The sequence below is a fragment of the Boleophthalmus pectinirostris genome, unplaced genomic scaffold (genome assembly GCF_026225935.1).
Source record: "Boleophthalmus pectinirostris isolate CB_2022bp ecotype Guang Dong unplaced genomic scaffold, ASM2622593v1 HiC_scaffold_21, whole genome shotgun sequence".
Classification (NCBI taxonomy): domain Eukaryota; kingdom Metazoa; phylum Chordata; class Actinopteri; order Gobiiformes; family Gobiidae; genus Boleophthalmus; species Boleophthalmus pectinirostris.
The window spans coordinates 9,080,496-9,104,314 of record NW_026571175.1 but is presented as its reverse complement, the minus strand read 5'-3'; the positions used below and the strand labels follow the sequence as shown (position 1 = coordinate 9,104,314).

At 38.1% G+C, this 23,819-nt stretch overlaps 1 protein-coding gene across 1 annotated transcript in view; it reads left to right on the top strand.

Annotated features, from left to right (window-relative positions):
• Nucleotides 1-3,276: 3,276 nt before the first annotated feature.
• ext1b (exostosin glycosyltransferase 1b) overlaps nucleotides 3,277-23,819 on the top strand; it is a 353,934-nt gene continuing 333,391 nt past the window's right edge. Inside the window, exon 1 of the mRNA XM_020939269.2 lies at nucleotides 3,277-4,975. Coding sequence (XP_020794928.2) covers nucleotides 4,044-4,975 — 932 coding nt within the window. The 5' untranslated portion in view covers nucleotides 3,277-4,043. The remainder of the gene's footprint in view (nucleotides 4,976-23,819) is intronic.

The window sequence follows — 23,819 nt, the reverse complement described above, 5'->3', positions numbered from 1 at the left end:
CTAAACCAGGTCTAAACTAGGTCTAAACTTGGTCTAAACCAGGACTAAACCAGGACTAAACTAAGTCTAAACCAGGTCTAAAACCAGGACTAAACCAGGTCTAAACCAGGTCTAAAATCAGGTCTAAACTAGGTCTAAACTTGGTCTAAACCAGGACTAAACCAGGACTAAACCAGGTCTAAACTAGGTCTAAACCAGGTCTAAACCAGGTCTAAAACCAGGTCTAAAACCAGGACTAAACCAGGTCTAAACCAGGTCTAAAACCAGGTCTAAACTAGGTCTAAACTTGGTCTAAACTTGGTCTAAACCAGGACTAAAACCAGGACTAAACCAGGTCTAAACCAGGTCTAAAACCAGGTCTAAACTTGGTCTAAACCAGGTCTAAAACCAGGACTAAACCAGGTCTAAACCAGGTCTAAACTCAGGTCTAAACTAGGTCTAAAACTAGGTCTAAACCAGGACTAAACCAGGACTAAACCAGGTCTAAACCAGGACTAAACCAGGACTAAACTAGGTCTAAACCAGGTCTAAAACCAGGACTAAACCAGGTCTAAACCAGGTCTAAAACCAGGTCTAAACTAGGTCTAAACTTGGTCTAAACCAGGACTAAACCAGGTCTAAACTAGGTCTAAACCAGGTCTAAAACCAGGTCTAAAACCAGGTCTAAACCAGGAAAACTAAAACCAGGTCTAAACCAGGTCTAAACCAGGTCTAAACTAGGTCTAAACTAAACTAGGTCTAAAACCAGGTCTAAACCAGGACTAAACCAGGTCTAAACCAGGTCTAAAACCAGGTCTAAACTAGGTCTAAACCAGGACTAAACCAGGTCTAAAAGGGTCTAAACCAGGTCTAAACTAACTAAACCAGGTCTAAAACCAGGTCTAAACCAGGACTAAACTAAGGTCTAAACTAGGTCTAAACTTGGTCTAAACGGTCTAAAACCAGGACTAAACCAGGTCTAAACCAGTCTAAACCAGTCTAAACCAGGTAAAACCAGGTCTAAACAGGTAAACCAGGTCTAAACCAGGTCTAAAACCAGGACTAAAACCAGGTCTAAACTAAACAGGTCTAAACCAGGTCTAAACTAGGTCTAAACCAGGTCTAAAACCAGGTCTAAACCAGGACTAAACCAGGTCTAAACCAGGTCTAAACTAGGTCTAAACTTGGTCTACACCAGGTAAACAGGTCTACACTAAACCAGGTCTAAACTAGGTCTAAACTAGAAAACCAGGTCTAAACTAGGTCTAAACCAGGACTAAAACCAGGTCTAAACTAGGTCTAAACTAGGTCTAAACCAGGTCTAAACCAGGACTAAAACCAGGTTTAAACCAGGACTAAACAGAACTAAACCAGGACTAAACCAGGTCTAATACAGGATTTAACAGGACTAAATCCTGCTGCGTGGACCGTGTCTCCTCCTCTTCTATCAATAATATTTTTAATCTGGTTCAGTAAAGTCTGGGCTTTTTAAAATTGTCTTTTAGCAGACAAAACATCTTATGTTACGATATCCTGGTCTCACAGCAAATCAAGTAATCCAAAGTATTCAGATTACATTACTCACCTTAAGTAATTGAATGGATTCCGTTACAAACTACATTTTGAGGTATGTAATCTGTAATCTGTAGGAGAATACATTTTAAAAGTAACCTTCCCGACACTGGTTATATTTTAGGTGGATCTGCTGTAATAAGCAGGAACAGTCTCAGAACTCAGAACTAAACATAACTCAAATAATCACGTTTAGGCACCATGGGTTTATGGTTTATGCAGTGACAAAAAGAAAAAAAACAAAAAACAAATCAATATCCATGACCAGAGTTGCATTTCTAAGATTTATTTCCAGTTTTAGGTAAACAACAAGGCCTACTCTTGCTGCTTTTCCTGTCAAGTGGTAAAAAAAACCCACAGGCCCACCCAGGTGCACTCTAGTCTACGAGTATCACCCTCCTTTACCCCCTCGGTGACCCAGATTAAACCAAAAATAGAAAAGGTGCTCAAGATAAATAGTAGCAAATTAGACTAGAAATCAGCAAACATAATATTAACACAGCAGAAATATATATAACTGACAAACAAAAATAATAAACTCATGTTAGAATAAAAAAAGAAGTAAATAGCTCCTACACCTGTTATGTGAAATCAACTTCTCAGAGCTTTAACCATGTTGTATAGTTGTACTTCTCATTTCCCCTCCCTTTGTGCATGTTTGAGCAGGTTTTAATTGCTTATTTACAAGACGTTATTGCCACCAGTAAACGCCCACTGTTCTGTCCTAAATTCAATCTCCAATTTGATTTGATTTGTTTATTTTATGAAGTACTTTTAAAGAGTCCAAATGATCACAGAATGATCCCGGGTGTTGTAGATTAGAACTATACTAACTAACTACTAACTACTTCTTTTTCTTTATTATTTATATTTACATATTGTGCGTGACCAGAGATGTGCAAACTGAACTGCCCTTTGGGATTAATACAATTGTTGATTGATTGATTGATTGATATAAAACAGACACAAGCACAAGGTCTTCTTTAGGAAATAATATCAAATCTAAATATAGAATGTATTAATAATAACACAAACTAACGACAATCACATCAAAAGAAATGACATACATATGACTGAAAGGTTTTCATTCTGCACTCTTCTCTTTCATTTATGTCTCTCTTTTTTCATTTTAATCTTCATGATTATTTATGTTTTGATTTGTTTTTATTTTAATGTATTTCTTATTCTGTAAAGCACTTTGAATTACTTTGTGTACGAATTGTGCTATACAAATAAACGTGCCTTGCCTTACATATTATCATAGTCCACAGAATTTTGAAACATATTTTAAAAAATAGCAAAACATAAAAATTGCAGTGAAATTAAAACGCACCATTAAAATCATTAAGCGCATTAAGTTTTATGTTCCTAAATGGTTCTAACTATCTGCCAGACACAAGCGCTGTGTGTCTGCTTTAAATTGCACTACGAGTGTGAGAACAACAAAAGTTGGGAGCGCGTGCAGCTTTGATGTGGGTGTCACAGCGCAGCTCACGCAGAGCGGCAGAAAACTTTGGGCCGCGCTGTTGTCCTGCTCAAGCGTCGCCAAAGCTCCTCCGCTCTCCTCTCCGTTTGACAAAAGAATAATGTGCACATGTAGAGGACTCTGGTTATGAATGGGTGCATTCCCTTAGTCCCGCCTCTTCCGTTCCCACACACGGACCAATCAGAGGCGCTGGTGCGCAGCGGTGGGACGTCGCGTCAGCTGCCGTCGTGTCGGGATTGGAATGTTACCGACTAACAATCGAAACAACTGAGCACTCGGTAATTGGAGACTGGGATCAAGGAATCTCGTCTTTTGGAGCATTTCTTGTGCTGTTTGCCCGGTGTGGAGACCGAGGTGTGGTGGTCCGGACTGTTCACTACGTACGCTGCTCCTCTCTCCGCTTTTTCTTTTGATTTTACGCACAGGAGACAGAGCGTGGAGCGGGTAATAAATAAGAAGCGAAATGCAGGGATTCGTCAGGTTACATTTGTGCTGCTGAGCTACGCTGTGCTCCGCTCGTGCTGCTGTTCACGCGGGACCATGGAGTGAGCAAACACCGGGAATAAGACTCATTCAGCGGAGGAAGACGACACGGAGCGGGGCTTGCACTCCTGCCCAATGCGTTAGCGGCTCCGAAACATCCAAAACGGGCTGTACCTTTCCATCTGAGAGCGGACCCCAGCCGCGGGAGAGAGTTCCCAAGGCGGCTGGCTGTGGTGAGCTACCCGGGGAGAGGAACCACACAAGTCGGTCTGGATGAGGCTTGGGAGACGCGTAAAGTAGCTGAAGCAAATATGGTCAAACTCTTCATCAGAGGGAGAAATAAGGGACAAGACTTGTAACCAAATCGCCCACATGCACAGGAACAATTTGTGGTTTTGGGAAGTGAATACTCTGAAGGGGGGAGTCGGAGGATGGAGCGGTGTAGCCGGGGTGAGTAAGAGCCAAACTTGGGGCTACTTTAATTTTGTTATTCCTTTACAAGTCTCATCTGTTCCCGGGACACATGCAGGCCAAAAAACGCTACCTGATCCTGCTCTCCGCCGGTGCTTCCCTTGCGCTCCTCTTCTACCTCCTTATTGACCTGCCACCGGCGCGGAAGACCAGGCATGAGCGCGGGGTCAGAAAGGAACAGCCGTGGCCGCACTTCTCGGACCCCTTACCGCCGCTGCTGCCCTGGGACCAGACGGACACGGAGGAGTACAACCTGCACATATCTCCGCGACAGAAGAAAGACGTCAATACGAGTGTTTACAAGGGGAAACGGTGCCGCATGGACTCCTGCTTTGACTACTCTCTGTGTCAGAAGAACGGATTTAAAGTTTATGTTTACCCACAGCAAAAAGGAGAGAAGATTTCGGAGAGTTACCAGAACATTTTAGCCACGATAGAAGGATCTAGGTTTTACACGTCTGACCCGGGGCAAGCGTGTTTGTTTGTTTTGAGTCTGGACACGTTGGACAGGGACCAGCTCTCCCCTCAGTACGTGCACAACCTCAAGACCAAGATCCAGAACTTGCCTCTATGGAACGAAGGGAGAAACCACCTTATATTTAACTTATATTCCGGCACGTGGCCAGACTACACGGAAGATCTGGGGTTTGACATCGGGCAAGCCATGTTGGCCAAAGCCAGCATCAGCTCCGACACTTTCAGGCCCAACTTCGACGTGTCCATCCCGCTGTTCTCCAAGGATCACCCGAGGACAGGTGGCGAGAGGGGCTTTCTCAAGTACAACACCATCCCGCCGTTTAGAAAGTACATGCTGGTTTTCAAAGGGAAGCGTTACCTGACCGGGATCGGGTCGGACACCAGGAATGCCTTATACCACGTGCATAACGCGGAGGACGTGGTGCTGCTCACGACGTGTAAGCACGGGAAGGACTGGCAGAAGCATAAAGACGCGCGCTGCGATAAGGACAACGCGGAGTATGACAGGTGAGTGCCGCTCTCTGGAACTGCTGCTGCTGCTGGTGGAGGAGTTACGCGCGTCAGTTTGAATGGTTTCGTGTATTTATCCTTTTGGGTAGGGTGTCCAGACGTCCCATTTGACCCGGGACAGTCCCAAGTTTGAGTCCTGTGTCCCTTGTCCCAGCAGATTTATCCAAAACCACTGATTTGTCCAAGTTTGATACAAGAAATATCCCTGATGTGCTCATTTTTGACCAGTTTGATCCCAGAAAACAGTAAAGAGAGGCATAGATTTTCACTTGTTTAGGTAAAATACAAAGAAGCTGCTTAAAAATGACCCAAAACCCAAAGAAAACGTGACTATACTGACTCATGTTTGTCATGAATGGAACAATTTTCCTTAATTGCGCCCTCATTTCACAATTTGATTATTACCAAACGGTCCAAACCAGGAGTGTCCCAGTTTTTTATTTTGAAAATCTGGTCAGCCTACTTTTGGGATAGAAATGTCACTAGGAACTTACGTATTCGTGCATATATTTTGAGGTAGTCCTATAAATATTTCGCAGGGTTACCACATTTGACTTCTAGTAGTTTTGAAACATACTAGGAGTAGGAGTAGTAGGAACCTGTATGTAGGCTATATTTGAAGTTGCCCTATAAATATTTTGCAGCAATACCACATTTGACTGCTTGTAGTTTAAAAAAATAGTAGGAGTAGTAGGAGTAGTAGGAGTAGTAGGAGTTGTAGGAGTTGTAGGAGTTGTAGGAGTTGTAGGACTAGTAGGAAAAGTAGGAGTAGTAGGACTAGTATTAAGTAAGTAGTAAGTAGTAGTAATAGAAGTAGTAACCTGTATGTAGGCTATATTTTAAGGTTGCCCTATAAATATTTGTCAGAGTTACTAAATTAGTAATAATAGTAATAGTAATAGTAAAAATAGTAGTAGTAGTAGTAGTAGTAGTAGTAGTAGTAGTAGTAGTAGTAGTAGTTGAGCCTAAAGTAAATATAAATTATAAACGATAATGTAGAAACCAACTCACAAAGCAGAATTATTCCTTCCAAAATATTCAAAATGTACAATATTGTTTAAAAAAATACGAGCTCTAACACTTTAGTAGTAAGTTTGTATCTTTAATAAGTCGTGGAAGTTCTTTTACAGCTCAAATCTACTACAAACTAGAACAGAAATATAACCAAAACTTTCCCACAAGTGCAAAGAAGCAAATACTGACCTTCAGAAATGAGTGATCCGTCATGCATTAACGATGAGTCAGTATGGAAATGATCATGAAAACAGTAGTAGTTGTGGTAGTTGTGGTACGTCTGGTAGTAGCAGTAGGTGCTGTGGTGGTACTAACCTTGTAAAACTCATTGTAGTAGTAGCAGTAATAGCTGAAGTATCGGCACTTTCCTAAGTACATCGTCCCTCTCTTTACCTCTTTAACCGAGATGATGATTATATTTTGACATCTGCTATGCTCATTGCAGATCCTCCTTTCGTTAAATCTTTCACTACTTACGCGCCACTTAAGCTCAACACTGCGTAACCGATCGGAGTCTATCAAGAATCTTTACTTTAGATGGAATCAGCCAATATTTCCACGGCGACAACTCACTCGGCGTCTCATCTGCTTAACTGTGTTTTGAAACGAGTCGGTGCAAATCTGCCGTCTTAATCCAAAACAATAATAAGGGCAATGGGAGATTATGTCATTCAATACCCCATAAATCCTATATCTGCGTGTGGAAGTTGGCGCGTTAGCTTTTTGCACACCGGTCAGTCCACTGTGGTGTATTTTGTACGCAGGAATTTAAAGGTCCATTGGCTTTAGTGAGCGTTAAGCCATGTTAGAATGTTGTTACCTTCTCAAAAACAGACCTGGAGTTGTGTTTTGCTTTATTCACACGTTTAAGTTTATTAGTCTGTCTACATCTCCAAAGCTCAAGCTGCTCCGTACCACCTTGTGATGTCACGAAAGTGTAGTTTTCAAGTTTTCCTTCAGTAGAGATTGGTCGATTCTAGGGCTGAAATGGTCCAAATGATTCTAGTGAAGGTGCATGGAGTTTAAAAACACAATGGAGCACTTCTTGTATTACCACAAGGCGTCTCAAGGAATAGAGTGTTTAAACTCAGCCTCAATCTGCAGGGTTTGTGTGTTAAACATGTGTGAATGAAAAGAAAAAGAAAAAAAAAACACAACTCCAGATGTGTTTTTGATGAGGTGTTTTTGAAGAGGGGTGTGCAAAAATATCAAAATATCAATATATCGTATCATTTAATGTACTGGTACAGCATCGATATCATGAGCTGCTGTATTAATAAATCGGCAAGAGTATTTTTTGGTGTATTTCACTAAATTATTTTGTTACAGCGCTACAGTTTTGTTGCTTGTTTAGTGGAAGGAAACGACAATAACTGAAATACCGTGAGATCGTATCGTCAAAGTTCTCACAATAATATCGTGGACCATCACAATCACAAGTCTCTTGCTTAAATTAAGAGTTATGGAGCAGTAATACCTAAAAAAACATGGGGAACTACATAGACCATGATCCTTTGCTCCATTTCAGTGTAAACTACATGAAGAAATAACAGTTCTAAGCACTTTTAAGTCTTAGTTCTTAGGATTAAGTCTTGTCAAGGCATTTTAAGAGGAAAAAGTAGCATATTCACGGTTTTTATTGCCTCCACAAAATATCGCAGTAAATATCGTACTGTGAGATGTATATTGAGAAAATATCGTACTGAAAGATTTGGATATTGTTACATCCCTAATCGTGAGCCTCCCCTTCATATCGTGAGCTTTCCCATGATATCGCAATAAATATCGTACCGTGAGGTTCATACCAAGACGATATCGCATCATGAGACACCCCTAAAAACGACACTTTTGCGACACATTTGACATTTTCACTGTTTTGATGATTAAAATATTTGCGTTTCATATTCACTTTGCACAAGAAGTGGTTTAACAAAGACTTTTAGTATCACAGCCATGATTTAACCTTTATTTTTTATTGAAACGTATCAAATCGATTTGAAATATATCGTATCGAATTGAAAGCTCACTGTATCGAGATATGTATCATGTCATGGCCTATGTATTGTACCGGCAACTTCTTAATGATACCTAGCCTTATCCTTATCCATGTTGTTCTAATTATTATATGATTTAGTGAGATAGTACTGGATTACTTTATGTTTTTGTACTATATAAACAAACCTGTCGTACTTATCACAGTTTTCCATCAGTAAAGTAGCAGAGTAGGTCTTCTTGCCTCTGACATCAACACACAAAATTCTATCCAAAATACAATAACAATTAGCGCACAAGGGACACATTATCCTTGTAGTTTAAACTTTAACATTTAACAAAATAGTTGTCCTTAATCTAATCATAGAATATAAACTATTGTGTCATTTGTTTGAGCTTTGCTTCTTGTTAACGTTATGGTTGCTAAGTAACAGTTATTGGATTAGCTCTGCGTGTGACATAACTGGTGCACATGGCCAACCAAGAAATAAACTTCACACCTTTAGACATACTTTCTTCAAAATGTAAAACTAGAAAATAAGAGGAAAGAGCAAAATATTTAGTAAAATCTTTAGGGGTGGTAAGGAGTTATGAAATTTAATGAAGTAGTTACTAAGACTAAATGTTGATCTTGGTTCGTGCTTTATTCAAGATACACTATGTGACTTCTAAGGTGGTGGGATTGCTACTTTCTTGTCTCCATGGAGATGTTTCTTTACCTGGAATGTTCCACAGTAGGGCATTAAACCTATTTCTCTTGCATTTGTTCAATTACAGAAGTTTTATAGCTCAAAAAACTCTTTAAAAACATGAATTCTTACCACGTGCCAGAGCTGGGACCAAGTCATTGTTTTGCAAGTCTCAAATAAGTCTCAAATCTTTCACCTCAAGTCCGAGTCAAGTCCCAAGTCGAGTCTCGAATCACTGGCCCATAAGTCCAAGTCAAGTCCAAGTCATCTGCTCTGAGCTTCAAATCATTTCAAGTCTTTAAACAAAAGTACCAAATATAGCTTAGATTTTTGCAATTTATATGATTTTTAAACTAAATTATACTTAAAAAAATCATGGTATATTTCTGTATGAGTATTTATATAAGAGTTGTAGAAATTAATTTAGTTAATTTTTCCTTTAAAAATGTCTTGACAAGATGTTAGTGTGAATCATTAGGGTCAGAATAGAAAGAATTCAGATTTAAAAGTGCTTCTCAAATTTTCTCAAGTCCGAGTCAAGTCCCGAGTCATTAACCTTCAAATCCAAATCTAGTCCCAAGTCTTAGTCCATTTTATCAGGTCAAGTCTCAACTCTAAAAATAGTGACTCAAGTCTGACTCGAGTCCAAGTCATGAATTGCAAGTCCCCAACTCTGCTATGTGCAGGCTTGCTTCTCCATAGACCTGACCATTAACCCGTCTCCATTTCGATTACCAAGTTGATAATCAGGGGCCAAAACAGTATAATCCTCCTCTACCAGAAAAGTTACACAGTGCTCCTTTAAGACATGCCCAAGTGTAGTTAAAGAGCTACTATAATTTGTTTGAAATTGTTAAACGCCATGGCAACAGTTCTCATTTCTCATCATTCTGCACAGATAGTTGATTCCAAACAGAGGATGTAAAGTTTGTGCTTGTAAGTCAGAGTGCGTTGACCACACAGTCAGCGATGGAGTGCGTGGGAACATGACAATTTGGTGCATGAGTTACTTAAGATCTCAGCGTGGCGTCTGTGCTGACTGCTCCACCTGTCTGCTCCTCTCACTGCACTTGAACTCAATTACCCATAAATACCTCTTAAAAAGTTTACACAAATTCCTGGATTAGAACTGAAGCAGCAATGCCTGTAGCGACGGCAATTTGCACTAAGGATGTGACAAATTGTAGCGTTAAAGGGCCACTGCGTCATTTTTCTTCTGGTTGTCTGCATGGACGTGTTGTTGCTTTGTCTAGAATGTTCCACAGTAGAGATTAAACCTGTCTGTAACGAGGGAGACTACATTACAGGTCAGATCTGTGGAGAGTCGCCCCTATTCGCAAAAGGAATTATAGTATCTCTGAGCAATAGTAACTCCTGTATGGATCTGTTTAATGAATGGAAATTAATGGAACATTCCAAGCAAAGCAATAACATCTCCATGGAGACGGGTAGCTGACCCTCCACCAGAAAAGTTGCACAGTGCACCTTTAAGATTATTAGCAGAAAATATTATGATTTTTACTGTTATTCATGATTATTTTAACCATGACAACAATAAAATCTTTAATTTTCTTACCATTTTTGATTACATTAATTACCTTTATGAAGTCAAACTGTACTTTAAAAACTCAGAGGAGCACTTCTCTATTGCCACCTGATGACGTCATGAAGCTTTTTCGAGAAATATATAGTAAATCAATGTGACATAAACAGCCAATTATTTTACATTTAGGTTTTCCATTCTGTAAACACTGACTTGAAATGATTGAAATACACTTTATGTAACTTTTCCACTTGCTTGTCTCCATGGAAACGTTATTGCTTTGTCTAGAATGTTCCACAGTAGAGATGAAACCTGTCTATAACGAGGGAGACAAGCAGGTTAAAGCTGTACGTGACATTACAGGTCAGATCTGTGGAGAGTCGCCCCTATTCACAGAAGAAATTATAGTATTTCTGAGCAATAGAAACTCCTGTATGGGTCTGTTTAATGTCATACCGTGGAACATTCCAGGAAAAGCAATAACATCTCCATGGAGACGGGTAGCGGACCTTCCACCAGGAAAGTTACGCAGTGCAACTTTAAGATTATTAGCAGAAAATATTATGATTTTTACTATTATTCATGATTATTTTAACCATGACAATAATAAAATCTTAAATGTTCTTACCGTTTTTGATTAAATTACAATTTCTATAATACATAACCACCTTTTATGAAGTCCAACTGTACTTTAAAAACACAGAGGAGCACTTCTGGGAGTTTTTTGAGAATTATATTTTAAGTTAATGTGACATAAACAGCCAATCATTTTACATTTGGGGTTTTCATTTTGTAAACACTGAATTTAAATGACTTAATTACGCTTTATGTGACTTTTCCACTTGCTTATCTCCATGGAAACGCTATTGCTGTGTCAGGAATGTTCCACAGTATGGCATTAAACTGATCCGTCTCGCTTCTAAAATAGTGTACGTTACATTGTGACCCGAATAAACCATGATTATGAATGAACGTAATTATGTTGTTATCTGTAATTTGTAAAGATGTTGATGTAGATATGAGAAAGACGGTGTGTGTATTTACTTTTGAAGGGACTTGTCAGAACGCTCACTGTTTTGAGGAGCAAAGACACACGCCCGGCCGCTAATGGAGCCTGAAAAAACACACTTTTATAATGTCAAACAAAGCTTCATACGGTGGAAGTGTAGACTGTGAGCAATAGGTTATACGGATTCACAGCACAAGGAACATTTTTTACTATGAGGACAACTGGAGTTCATTGATCAGTTTTTGCAGTTAAATCTGGGCTAAATTACTTCCAAAACATGAAAAAATGATACACTCAAACTGTATAAGTAGAACGTTTTTCAGACAGTGGAACACCAACACACACCGAAGTAGGGATGCTTCGATACTGATACTGTCTTCAGATATCAGTGCTAGGGATGGGCGTGATTAGTCGATGAATCGATAATTGATCATTAAGAATTTCATCGATTACGTTCATTTTAATCGACAAACCGAATGTAGGTTGCTGTGCGTAGAGTAGAGTGACCAAACGGGTCCGTACATGTAGCTCTCTGCACTCAGAAGGAGCGAGCAGACGCAAACAGTCGGTCAGTCTGCAACGTGCCGAATAGGGCTGGGTATCATTAAGAAGTTGCCGATACGATACATACCTCGATGCACAGGCCACGATACGATACATATCTCAATACAGTGCACTTTCGATTCGATACAATATATTTCAAATTGATTCGATACGGTTCAATAAAAAATAAAGGCTAAATCGTGGCTGTGTTATTAAGTCTTTTTTGTTAAACCATTTCTTGTGCAAAGTTCATATGAAACACAAACATTTTAATCATCAAAACAGTAAAAATGTCAAATGTGTCGCATAAATGAGCTTCCTTTCACTCAACAAGCAACAAAACTGTAGCTCTGTAACAAAATAATTTAGAAAAACACACCTAAAAATACTCTTGGTGATATATCGATACAGTAGCCCAGGATATCGATACTGCATCATCACATTAAACGATACAATATATCGATATTCCGATATTTTTGCACACCCCTAGTGCCGAAGCGCAAATGCGTATTTAACGATGACTTGTACAAGAAATTTCACGCTTTCCGTTGCGTTCGGGACAAGTGTGAGTCCATGTGCACAGTGTATAAAGCAGGAACATGTGTCGGTGTCCAGTGGGAAAAAGTTTTACCAGGTGAGAGTCGCGCAATGTCGATGACGAGTCCCCACCTCCCTCCCCCCGTACGGTGTCCTGGTTTTGACAAACTCAAATATGGTCACACTAACCTGTATTCCACTGAGTCGTGTCGCATCAGTGCACAAGAGCTGTTTTTTTTCTTCGCTTAATTTATGCAAATGAGCCATGCGGTTTGAAGTTTCGTTTCTGTGAGAGTTGCGCAAATCTGCATTAAACACATTATAATGTCAAACGGGCTGATGTGGCTCTAGAGTGGTTACAGTTTATATGTCATAAAGTTGAATTTATTTATGCAGATTAGCAGTGCAGATAGTAATAATAATGATGATAAATTTTAATATAAAAAACTTTAATGATTAATTGATAATTGATTCTCCCGACGATCGATTAAGAAAATTTTATCAAATGCCCATCCCTAATCAGTGCCGATACTGAAAAATTCGCTGTTTATTGATTCCATGATATCTGTTCAGCCGATATCCTACAGTACAATACTTGAGTACAAATTTTACTTAAAGGTTGAGGTTTTTTAGTAGTCCTAAGATTATCTAGTCTATAGTACGTGATCAACCAGAACACTTATTTACACTCATTTCCATAAAGTACCATCTGATATGATAATGAATTGAAACTGGGTTAAGTCAAGACTAACCCTGTATACACAAAAGAAGAGGATTAACCCTGAAATACAAACTTCGGAACCATAAATCAGAACTGAACACTCTCTACTTTCTGTGTATGACTGGTGTGTTCTTAAACTAGGCCAAATCATGACTTAAAATGGATTACCGGGGTTTTCACTTGTAAATGGGTAAATTAAATCAGTGTGGGGTGGAAAATCACACTTATTTCCTTAAAACCAGTGGTGGAAGAAGTGCTCAATTTTGGTGCTTAAGTAAAAGTACAGATCCAAAGCTAAAAAGTTACAAAAGGAAAAAATCTACTGAAGTAAAAGTATTAAAGTACTTGTTTAAGAACAATTAAAAGGATGCAATGTAGTGATTTTGAAAAAGAATTTCACGTGATTCAGCTGATTTCTTCATTTTTCTAGCCGTTTTAATGTACTTGGTTTGCTCAAAGTTGGGATCTTAACTCAAATTTAATGCCCTAAAGAAATAAAGTCTGCCATTTCAGCAGGTCTTAAACTATAAAGAAAAGTAGTTTTATTTTTTAGTCTAAATCTAAAATGCAGTGGAGTAAAAAGTACAGATCCAGACACTAGAGATACTCAAATGTAGTAAATAAGGATGTAACAATGACCAAAATATCGTGATATCGTATTGTCTCACAATAATATCGTGGATCATCACAATATATCGAATTACAAGTTTCTTTGTTTAAATTAAGAGTTATGGTGCAGCAATAGATAAAGAGCTACAAAGGAACTACATAGACCATGATCCTTTGCTCCATTTCAGTGGAGACTACAAGAAGAAATAACAGTTCTAAACACTTTTAAGTCTTTGTTCTTTGGATTAAGTCTTGTCAAGGTATTTTAAGAAGGAAAAAAAGTGCCATATTAACAGTTTTGTTTTCCTCCACAAAATATCGCAATAAATCACAATAAGGATCATGGTCTGTGAATTCTTAATTTAAGTAAAGAAACTTGTAATTCGATATATTGTGTTGGTCCACGATATTACTGAGAGAGCTGTGACGATACGATATCACGATATTTCGGTTATTGTTACATCCCTAGTTTCAGAATGATGAAAAATCTTCAAAATGTTGCATTTAAGAGGAAGCTGAAATTCACAAATAAAACCACGCAGTAGTATAAGTGAAAGTACTATAAATTTATGTAGAAAAAAGTTTAAAGACGACCATTTCAAAAACTATCGTAGTATCAAAATAGGTATTGCGTATCGAGCTAATTCCATAGTATTGGTAGTTTTTAGATTCTAGAATGTGAAGTTATTAAGTCATACTTCCCATTAATTACATTGTACTTTGACATTAAATATTCAAAAGTTAAGAAGTAAATTCCCAAAATCTTTTATGGACTAGAATAAAGAACTCACTGTAATTCAACATAAATCTGCATTTGACCCATATACATTCTATCTGCTCCCTATATCTGTATTAAATTTTATTGCTCTATAGAATGTTGTGACGTCATCTGAAACCCAGCAGTTGAAATCACCGCTGAACTTTGAATGAATGAACTTTTTGTCATATTAAAAGTCATCCAGTCCTTGTTGACATCCGTAATGGCTCACTCCTGCAAGAAATGAGCATCGAGCATTGTTACTGACCAATGGCGTCGACTCTTTTTTACCCCAACACGTGTCTCATTTGGGATAATTGCTCTGACCTTTTGACCTTTTCAGCAGTATATCAACAGAACCGGTCTCCACTCCCTCTCTGCTCCTTCAGACTACTTAACCCGGAGTCAGGTTACAAGGTCCGGAGGGCTTGTTAGCTGGTTTAGACATGTCGTAGTAAAATGGTTGTGTTTTCTGGGCATCACTAGAAAACCATCAAACTCTCGAGCTGTCAATCAAAATGTTCCTCTAGGTTATGAATGCTACTGAAACAGAGGGTTCACTGATTCATATTTGCAGATTTTATATAGGATGTATTCACGCTTAAGTCACAAACCAGGAAGACGTTTGGAAACATGCGATGACAACTTTCGGTGGACTGTTTGCGGTAGAAATTCTGACAAAATCTAGTAACAATGAGAAAATGGTCCAGTTTTCTTCATCTACATGTCATTGTAGCCTTCCGTTATGTTTCGGCTAATCAACAATTACCAACCATACGTCAGTTTTCATCATTTCTCCACAACTCCGAGTGCACTGAGTATGTGCCATTACTCCGTTTTTACCCTCTGCTATAACTTCAGCATGCGCAGTCTTGATCTTGATCGAAATTTCTATTGCTCGATAAATAATGTCTGAAGTGATGACGTATTTTTGCAAGTAAAGTCCCGTCAGTGAATTCGTATTCGTACTAAAAGCGTAATCGTAAATTTTCATGTTGTGATTGTAATTCTTGACGTCGTAACTTTTCAATTGGATAAAATACACACAGTATATTTTATGTACGACTGGACTTATTTGAGAGTTTACAAATATTTATTTTATGCGCAACTACAGCCAAAGATGCATGGATTTCCCAAATATGCACGGATTTCTATTCTATGCGCATGGATATTTCTGAAAGCTTTCTTACTCCATAACTGGGTACATGCAATTAGAAGAGATGAAGAAAATTCAAGATGATTCCAAACAGCACATACATATGCAGTCTTCATTTTACCTCTGATCACATTTACTTCAGTGGGTTTGATCACAGTCGGTCGGTGAGTCCAGTGTCTTGAACTACGCCGGAAGTTGTCATTGCATGTTTCCGAACGTCTTCCTGGTTTGTGACGTAAGCGTGAACAGAGCCTATTGGAATGAAATAATACATGGAATATGCAATTTTGTAATTTAAAGATCATACAGTATGTTACGCTGAATTGACTTTTGTGAGATTTAACCCATGTTGTAGTGTTACCTCATCACAAACATACCTGGAGTTGTGTTTCGTTTCATTCACATGTTTTAGTAATCCTTTATTGTTAGTCTGTCTTCATTTTGTTCAACACACAAATCCTGCACACAAAAGCTTTGAGAGAAGAACTCATCAGGTCGAAGCTTTGTGGTGTTAATTAGTGATTCTTCAACAACTGTACGCACCGTTTCGGGTAGCGCACGCTTCACTTGACTTCACAGAGTGACAGCTGACAGTGTTGTTCTGTTCCAACTTGTGATGTCATGTGGTAATACAGAAAGTGCTCCACTGTGTTTTTGTGTTTTTAAACTTCATAGACCTTACTAGAATTATTCGGGTACCTTGAGCCCTGGAGTTGCCAATCTCTACTGATCAAAAAGTAAAAGGTGGCTGTTCACTTGAAAACAATCACTTCATGAAACCAAAAGGTGGAACAGAGCAGTCTGAGCTTCAGAGATGTAGTCAGATGAATAATAAAGGACGAATAATAACCAAAAACTGAACCTGTCAAGGCACTAAATTAATCATGCTGTGGTGATGGACCCCATATAAACAAGATTCCCAGCTTTTTGGAAGTCCATGTTTTTTTCACAGTCAACATATAATATATATATATATATATATATATATATATATATATATATATATATATATATATATATATATGCATATGTATAAATGTGTGCCTTGTGGGGTTATAATAAAAAAATGTGGAAAAATTAAACGAAATTCAATTGAATAAAGGGTTACTCAAACGTTTTTTTTACATTCAAATGTCTCTTATTCAGAAACTAGAGGGACTATTGAAATAAGTAAAGTATCAGAATGTAGGAAAGAGTTACACTCCAACAGGGTCAAGTTAAACCTGTGATATTCTTTCAAGTTGTTGACAAAAATTAAAAAAACTCATGTTGGTAACGGAGGGAATGAAATATGCAGCACTTTTTGGTCAATAAATACAAACAGTGATAACTACTTGGTTCTCACTTACATATCCTTAACAAACTGGTTTGAATATTTGCTTCATATAGTTTTTCTACCATATGGTACAAGATTAGGTTGAAAAACCTCTTACTTTTTGAGTAATGAGGTTTTTTATTAAGAAAGGTCATGGTAACGGAGGGAAAAGTAACAGGAGGGAAAATTGTGCAAACAAGTAGAAGGTGCAGGATTTTGCATAATTTGTCAACTTTTTTCTTCTGAATACTTTAATATTACTTCAAAATGAAAGGTAATTATTTCTATAAAATATGTCAGTTCTTCCAAGCAAATTTTTATCATTTTAAATACATTCTTTTTTGGAAAAATCATGTACCTTCATCAACAGTTCAAAGATGGAATAACACAAGATATGATGAAATACATCCATTTATTTACATGATTTGCAGGTCTTTGAAATTTGGGAAATAATTTTTGTTCCATGTTTCATACATGGTCTGTTTAAAACATATGTAACTTTAGAACCAAAAATGGTACAGAAAAAAGTTAAACAGTTTCATAAACTAGAGTACATATGTATCTGTTCAATACATTTTTATATCAGATGCATTAACTTGAATTTTTGGCCTTGCTGTTTACTTCTGCTTGACCGGGCCCAAAACACAATTGGTTTTATAGCTCAAAAATACCTAGAAAAACAGACATCCTGACTGTGAGCGGGGTCGCCTTTCCACAGATCTGACCTGTAACTTGGCCTGGTTTGGATTCCATGAAGATAGAAAGGTCATACTGTGAAACATTCCAGACAAAGCAATGACATCATGGAGAAAAGCTTTTGACAGACCCTCCACCAGAAAAGTGACAACATTTTTTGTAATGTAGGACCTTCAGTCTTGTTTTGCTTTTATAACTCTATTCTGTATCTCTTCCTCTCCTCTTTCTGTGTTTGGATATGCACAGACACGGCCTATTTGCGCCCTGCACTTAGCACAAATTAAGCTAAAGTTTACCGTGGGAGTTTTTGCTTTGAGTCGGAACTATGCATTTACCGGGTGACCTTGTAATGACAAAACGCTCGCCTCCCACTTTAAGAGCTTGCTCCTGGCCCAGACGGTGGCGCGTTGTTGTGAATAAATCAGTCAGAGCTTTAATTATCTTGTTAATTTCTCGGAGTTGGCGGCATCCTTCGCACGGCCCGTAGGGGACCCCGATTACTCCCAAACGTGTCGCGGGTCGGAGCTTTGTGGAGGTGTTAATGAGGGATTCTTCAACAGCTGTACTCACCGTTTTGGGGTGCGCACGCTCGACTTCACAGACTGACAGCCGACAGTTTAAAGCTCTGAGGCACTCTCTTCGTCGCCGGCTAATTTGGAGCGAAATGGTATTTAGTTAAAAGGAGGAGCGGTGTCTGGTGTGATGTGTGATACGTGTTACTCCCGCCATGTGAAGTCTTGGCATAACTGAGGGGCTAAACATGCAAAGGACATGAAGTGCAGTCGAGACTAAGAATACAGGGCTATGTGCGGTTCAGGGGTGAGGGTGGGTATGGCTCTCGGGGTTTTGGAGACATCGCTAGGCCTGTCACGAGAATGAATTTTGCACTTGCCACATTTATGATTGAAGATTTCATCATTTTAATTCTTCTGGGCATCATTAGAAAACCTAAAAAAGCGCTGAGCTGTGAATCAAACTGTTCCTGTATGTTTAGTAGCAGAAGTAAAGGGTTCATCGATTAAAATTTGCAGACTTCATTGGAATAAAATAATGCATGGAGTGCGCAATTTACATATTACACACATTTGATTCTTCTGAGCTTTAAGCCATGTCCTAATGTTGTTTCCTCATCGAAAACAGACCTGGAGTTGGATTTTGTTTCATTCACACATGTTTAACGCGTGAATCCTGCATCCTGAGTTCTTATCACAAACAGAAAACACTCTGGTCCACATTGTAATGTTGTGTGGTAATACAGGAAGTGCTCCACTGTGTTTTTAGACTTTTAAAATCTTCACTAGAACCATTTGGGTACTTTCTTCTGTGACATCTTGTATATTGCTGAAATTTTAGATTTTATTACTTATTTTTCTATTTTAGTTTGACTTGTACATACCGTATTTTTCTGATTATAAGGCGCACTTAAAATCCTTTAATTTTCTCAAAAATCAACAGTGTGCCTTAGAATTTTGTGCACCTTATGTATTAATTCTGGTTGTGCATACTGGCCTTGTACTGATTTCATATGGTACATGGCACTCAAAAATCTGTCAAAATGTTTTAGTACGACTTTGGTAAGCTACGAAGCCGCACCGCTTGATGGATTGTTAGTTTGTTAGGGAGCTGTTTTTTCAGAGCTTATAGTTTATGCAAATGAGCCATGTGGTTTTAAGTTTTGTTTCAGTAAAACATAAACAAATGTGCGCAAAGCTGAATTAAACACATTATTACTCAATCTATATCTGAGTTCTCCTCGTAGGAAAAAAGAAAAAAAAACCTAAAACTTAAATGATCCACCCACATTCACAGTCATAATACACATTCACCAAGACAGGGAGGCAACGCAAGGGCGAATTACGGCACAATCTGCAAATGGATCGTGAACGCCTGGGCTAAGGGATCAGTCTCAAGTGTCGTTCGTTTGATTCGCTTAATGCGCCTTATAATCCGAGACGCCTTATGTATGAAAATAGATGAGAGAATTAAACGTTATTGATATTGCGCCTTATAAACCGAAAAATATGGTTATACATTAAGTCTTATTTCACACCTGACTTATTTAGAATGTTTTATTACCATTTATATTTTTCTCTTTGTTATTATATTATATTGTAATGTGTGAGCTGCTGTGTCCAAATAATTTCCCTTGTGGATTAATAAAGTTTGTCTAAATTTAAGTCTAAGTTCAGGTCTGGAATTGCCAATCTCTATTGATCAAAAAGTAAAAGGTTGCTGTTCACTTGAAAACTACCACCTCATGACATCAGAAGGTGGAACAGAGCATTTTGAGCTTTGAGATTTAGACAAAGAGCCAAAAAGTGCAGATAAGAATATAGGACTTGTGTGTGCGTGGTTTTGTGGTGAGGACATGCATCGCTCTCAGGTTTTTGGAGATATTACTTAACCGTCACGATAACACATTTCGCGCTGACCACTATGAAGAGTTCTTTATTCTAATTTGGTTGTGCGGTGAGACCAAATCAGCTTTTTTCCTGAATTGAAAACAAGTGTGAAATGTTTAAAGCTCATGTGAATTTCCTCAGGTGGAATAGAAGAGCAAGTCAGCAGCCGTTTTTTCAGTTTTGATCTTTGAGCTTTGATTTTATTCTGTGCACACTGGGGTTGTAAAAGAATTCTTTCAACACTAGATACTCAATTAAATAGATAAATGGGTAAAATGATTTAGAATGGTCTACATCAGATTTAGACCACATAGTATTAGGGCTGCTTGATATTGGAAAAAATCATTATCACGATTATTTTGGTCAATATTGAAATCACGATTATTCAGATATTATCATTATTATTATATTATTATACGATATTATTTTTTTTAGTTACACAATGCAATCATTCCGCATTTCTCTCTTTAAAAATACACGCTGTCATTGATAATTTACGCAAAACTTTCAAATTGAAAATAAATATAGGCTACAAATATGTACCTTAGAGCAGCGATGTATAAAACATAAAATGAATAAAACATACTTTGAACATGAAATAAGGCATAAAAAAAACCCCATCAATATATTCAAAACAGAGGCGGCGCTACCATTAGACAAAAGTAGACGGCTGCCTGGGGCCCTCAAACATGAAGGGGCCCCCGAACCAATTGCCCTCAGCGTCACTAATGGCCGAGGCCTCAGAGCAATTTGATTTTCTCTCAATATGACATTAAATGAGAATAGTTTACTTTTATTGGCATTGCATTTTTTTGATTTTTATTTTACTGTTCCTTGCATTTGCACCTCTACAAGAACTTTGGTGTACGTTTTCTGTTTCATTTGACTAGTATATTTTTATAACAATAATCATAAGAAAAATAATAATAATCAAACGTAATGGATGTAAACTAAAATAAATAACTAAATACAACTACTTTCAGTTTTTGTTATCTTGTTGGCGACCAAACTAATAAAACAAGTTTCGAACACACCATAATTCACATAAATAGTGATGTGCATGTTTCAAGAACAATGGGAAAAACAGACAATAAATATATTCAAAACATAACAAAAAAAAAAAAAAAGCATTATAGTGAGGGCCCCCATACTCAAGTTCGCCTAGGGCCCCCAAATTGCTAACTCCACCACTGATCCAAAACAAACTATATATCCAGCTGTTCTACAATCTATACTTAAAAATAAAATAAATATCGCTTAATGCTTTATTGTTTCTTCCCCATTATATGATTTTGGAGATCGTTTGACATGCAAAACAAAATCAAAATTCAGTTAATAGCCTTACATAATATTGCAAACTGCTTATTTTGTGTTGAAATAAGTTTCCTTTGTTGCTTTTTCAATGTTTGTATTGGCAAACTTTGTAAAAAACCCTCCTTGATCTAAAATAACATGGGGATTTCCTCATCTGATATTAATACAAGAAATATCCCTACAACTGACAGTCCTCTTCTGTTGTGTAACTCACCTTAGGCCCATCGTCTTATTTATTTTATTGATTCTTTTTAGCTGACATAATCAACATTCCCCGGGGTGTGGTTCTAACTGAAATCACTGCTCTGTTAAAAGCCCTGTTTCTCAAGTCACACTTTAATCTGAGTTTGATTTGTAACACAGTGTCACCAGTAAGAGCAGACTTGGATGGAACTAGCAATTTTTCAGTCACTCTCGGATTCTTTGTTGAAAATCAAACAGGCTCTGGAAAATATATTGTTTAAACCCATTTTGTGTTGAGTTTTCTGACAATCTTACTGCATCAGCGCATTCTAAAAGGATACTGTCATCTTTATTGTAACCTAAAGAGAGTAAATTATAAAAACAACGCTGATATTTGTTTGCCCAATTGCAGACATCAAAGTTGTCATGGCGTTAATATTTCCGTGGATTAAACTAGCACCATCTTGCTTCTGTCACTGCTATCAATACAGCGACTTCATAGCTGTACCTCGAGGCAGTGTGTCTTAATGTAAAGGCTTTATAAGTTCAGCGCCTGTGTGTGGAACTGGATTAGACGCTGTCATCTTCCCTTCTCCTGATTGACAAGGGTTTGATCTGCAATACTTTCTTTATGTCTCCTCCTACCTGTGTGAAAACCCAAGATAAACTTCAACATGTGAAAACAGCACTTGTGGCTTTGTTCCCATCGCGAGCGAGTGAATACCTGTACCTCCGAAAGAGTCAAAGGGTCCAAGCGAAGGAAAGTTAACCCCTGCATATTTCCAGTCTATCAATCAGCCAGATAAGAGCTGCGTTTTTTAACCGCAACTATGAAGAGGCCGGAGGAAGACACTTTCTCTGAACTCGAAGTGAACTTGAAAAGCACTTCGCCGTCCCAGGAATAATGCAAAAAGATGAGCTCCGCGTGCATGCACTTGTCCGGCCGTTCGTCTTCCTTTTTTCTCGTTAAACACATCTCTTTCTGTCTCTCTCCCTCCCGCTCTCTTGAATACCTTTAGCCCTGTGTCAGTGGTGCAGAGATGTCATCCATTATCAAACGTACCACTCATTGGAGGACAGTGCGATGCGTAATCTCTCCCAGAGGCTCCTGTCTAAGGATCTGGAAATAAATCTCAGTTTGAAGCTAGAGTTGGATTTTTTTCTTTTTGGATGTGAGGAAGAAATGGCTCTTGTCTCTATAGAAATTAAATCTTGTATTCTATGGAAATCAATTGTAGATGGCAGAGTTGGTAATGTTGCTATTTATGGTCAGTAGGAACATGGATTTTGCACAAGATTTAAATACATTAACATATACTGAGGTTAGCCCTAACCCTGCGCAGCAAGATGGATTCTCACGGTATTTGTGAGTTCACACACTCATGAGAATCCATCTTGGCGTGGGCCCAGTGTATGGTTAAAGGGGTGGGCGCAGCATTGAGGTTTGTTCAGAAGCCAAAGGCCAAGTGTCCAGACGAACTAAAACAAACACGGTGACGCTGACAGATGTACTTCAGCTGATTTTAGTGAAACTACAGACTGTTTTATTTGTAACAAAAGTACAAAAGCACTTGTGCGTTTGTGTGGACAGAGAAGATGTCTGTGCTTTTCTCTTAAATAGGTGTAACAAAAGTTAGATTTTTTTTTGTCTTCTTCTGCTGTTGTGATGCTTCGACCAATCAGATTCAAGTAATCGTCATTATTCTTTCTCAAAACACTCTAAACCTTCCACCTTGTGATGTCAGGAAGTGCTTTATTGTGTTTTTAAACTCTATACAGCTTCACTAGAATCATTTGGATTATTTCAGACCTGGAATCTCCAATCTCTACTGAACTAAAGGTAAAAAGGTCGACATTAACTTGAAAACAACCACATAATAGACAATTTTGAGCTTTGGCGATGTAGACACACTAATAACAGTTACTCAGACACGTGCGGATGAAACAAAAAGCTACTCCGGGTATGTTTTTGATGTGGTAACAACATTATAACTAGGGGTGTAATGATATCCAAGTCTCACGATACGATATCGTCACAGTATGAACCTCACGGTACGATATTTATTCTGATATTGTGGGAAAGCTCACAGGAAGCTCACAATTAACAATATCCAAATCTCTCAGTACGATATTTTCACGATATACATCTCACGGTATGATATTTATTGTGATACTTTGTGGAGGCTAAACAGCTAAAACTGTTAATATGCTACTTTTTCCTGTTAAAATGCCTTATTGACTTAAAAGTGCTTAGAACTTTTATTTCCTCTTGTAGTTTGCCCTGAAATGGAGCAAAGGATCATGGTCTATGTAGTTCCCTTTTTCTATTGCTGCACCATAACTCTTCATTTAAGCAAAGAC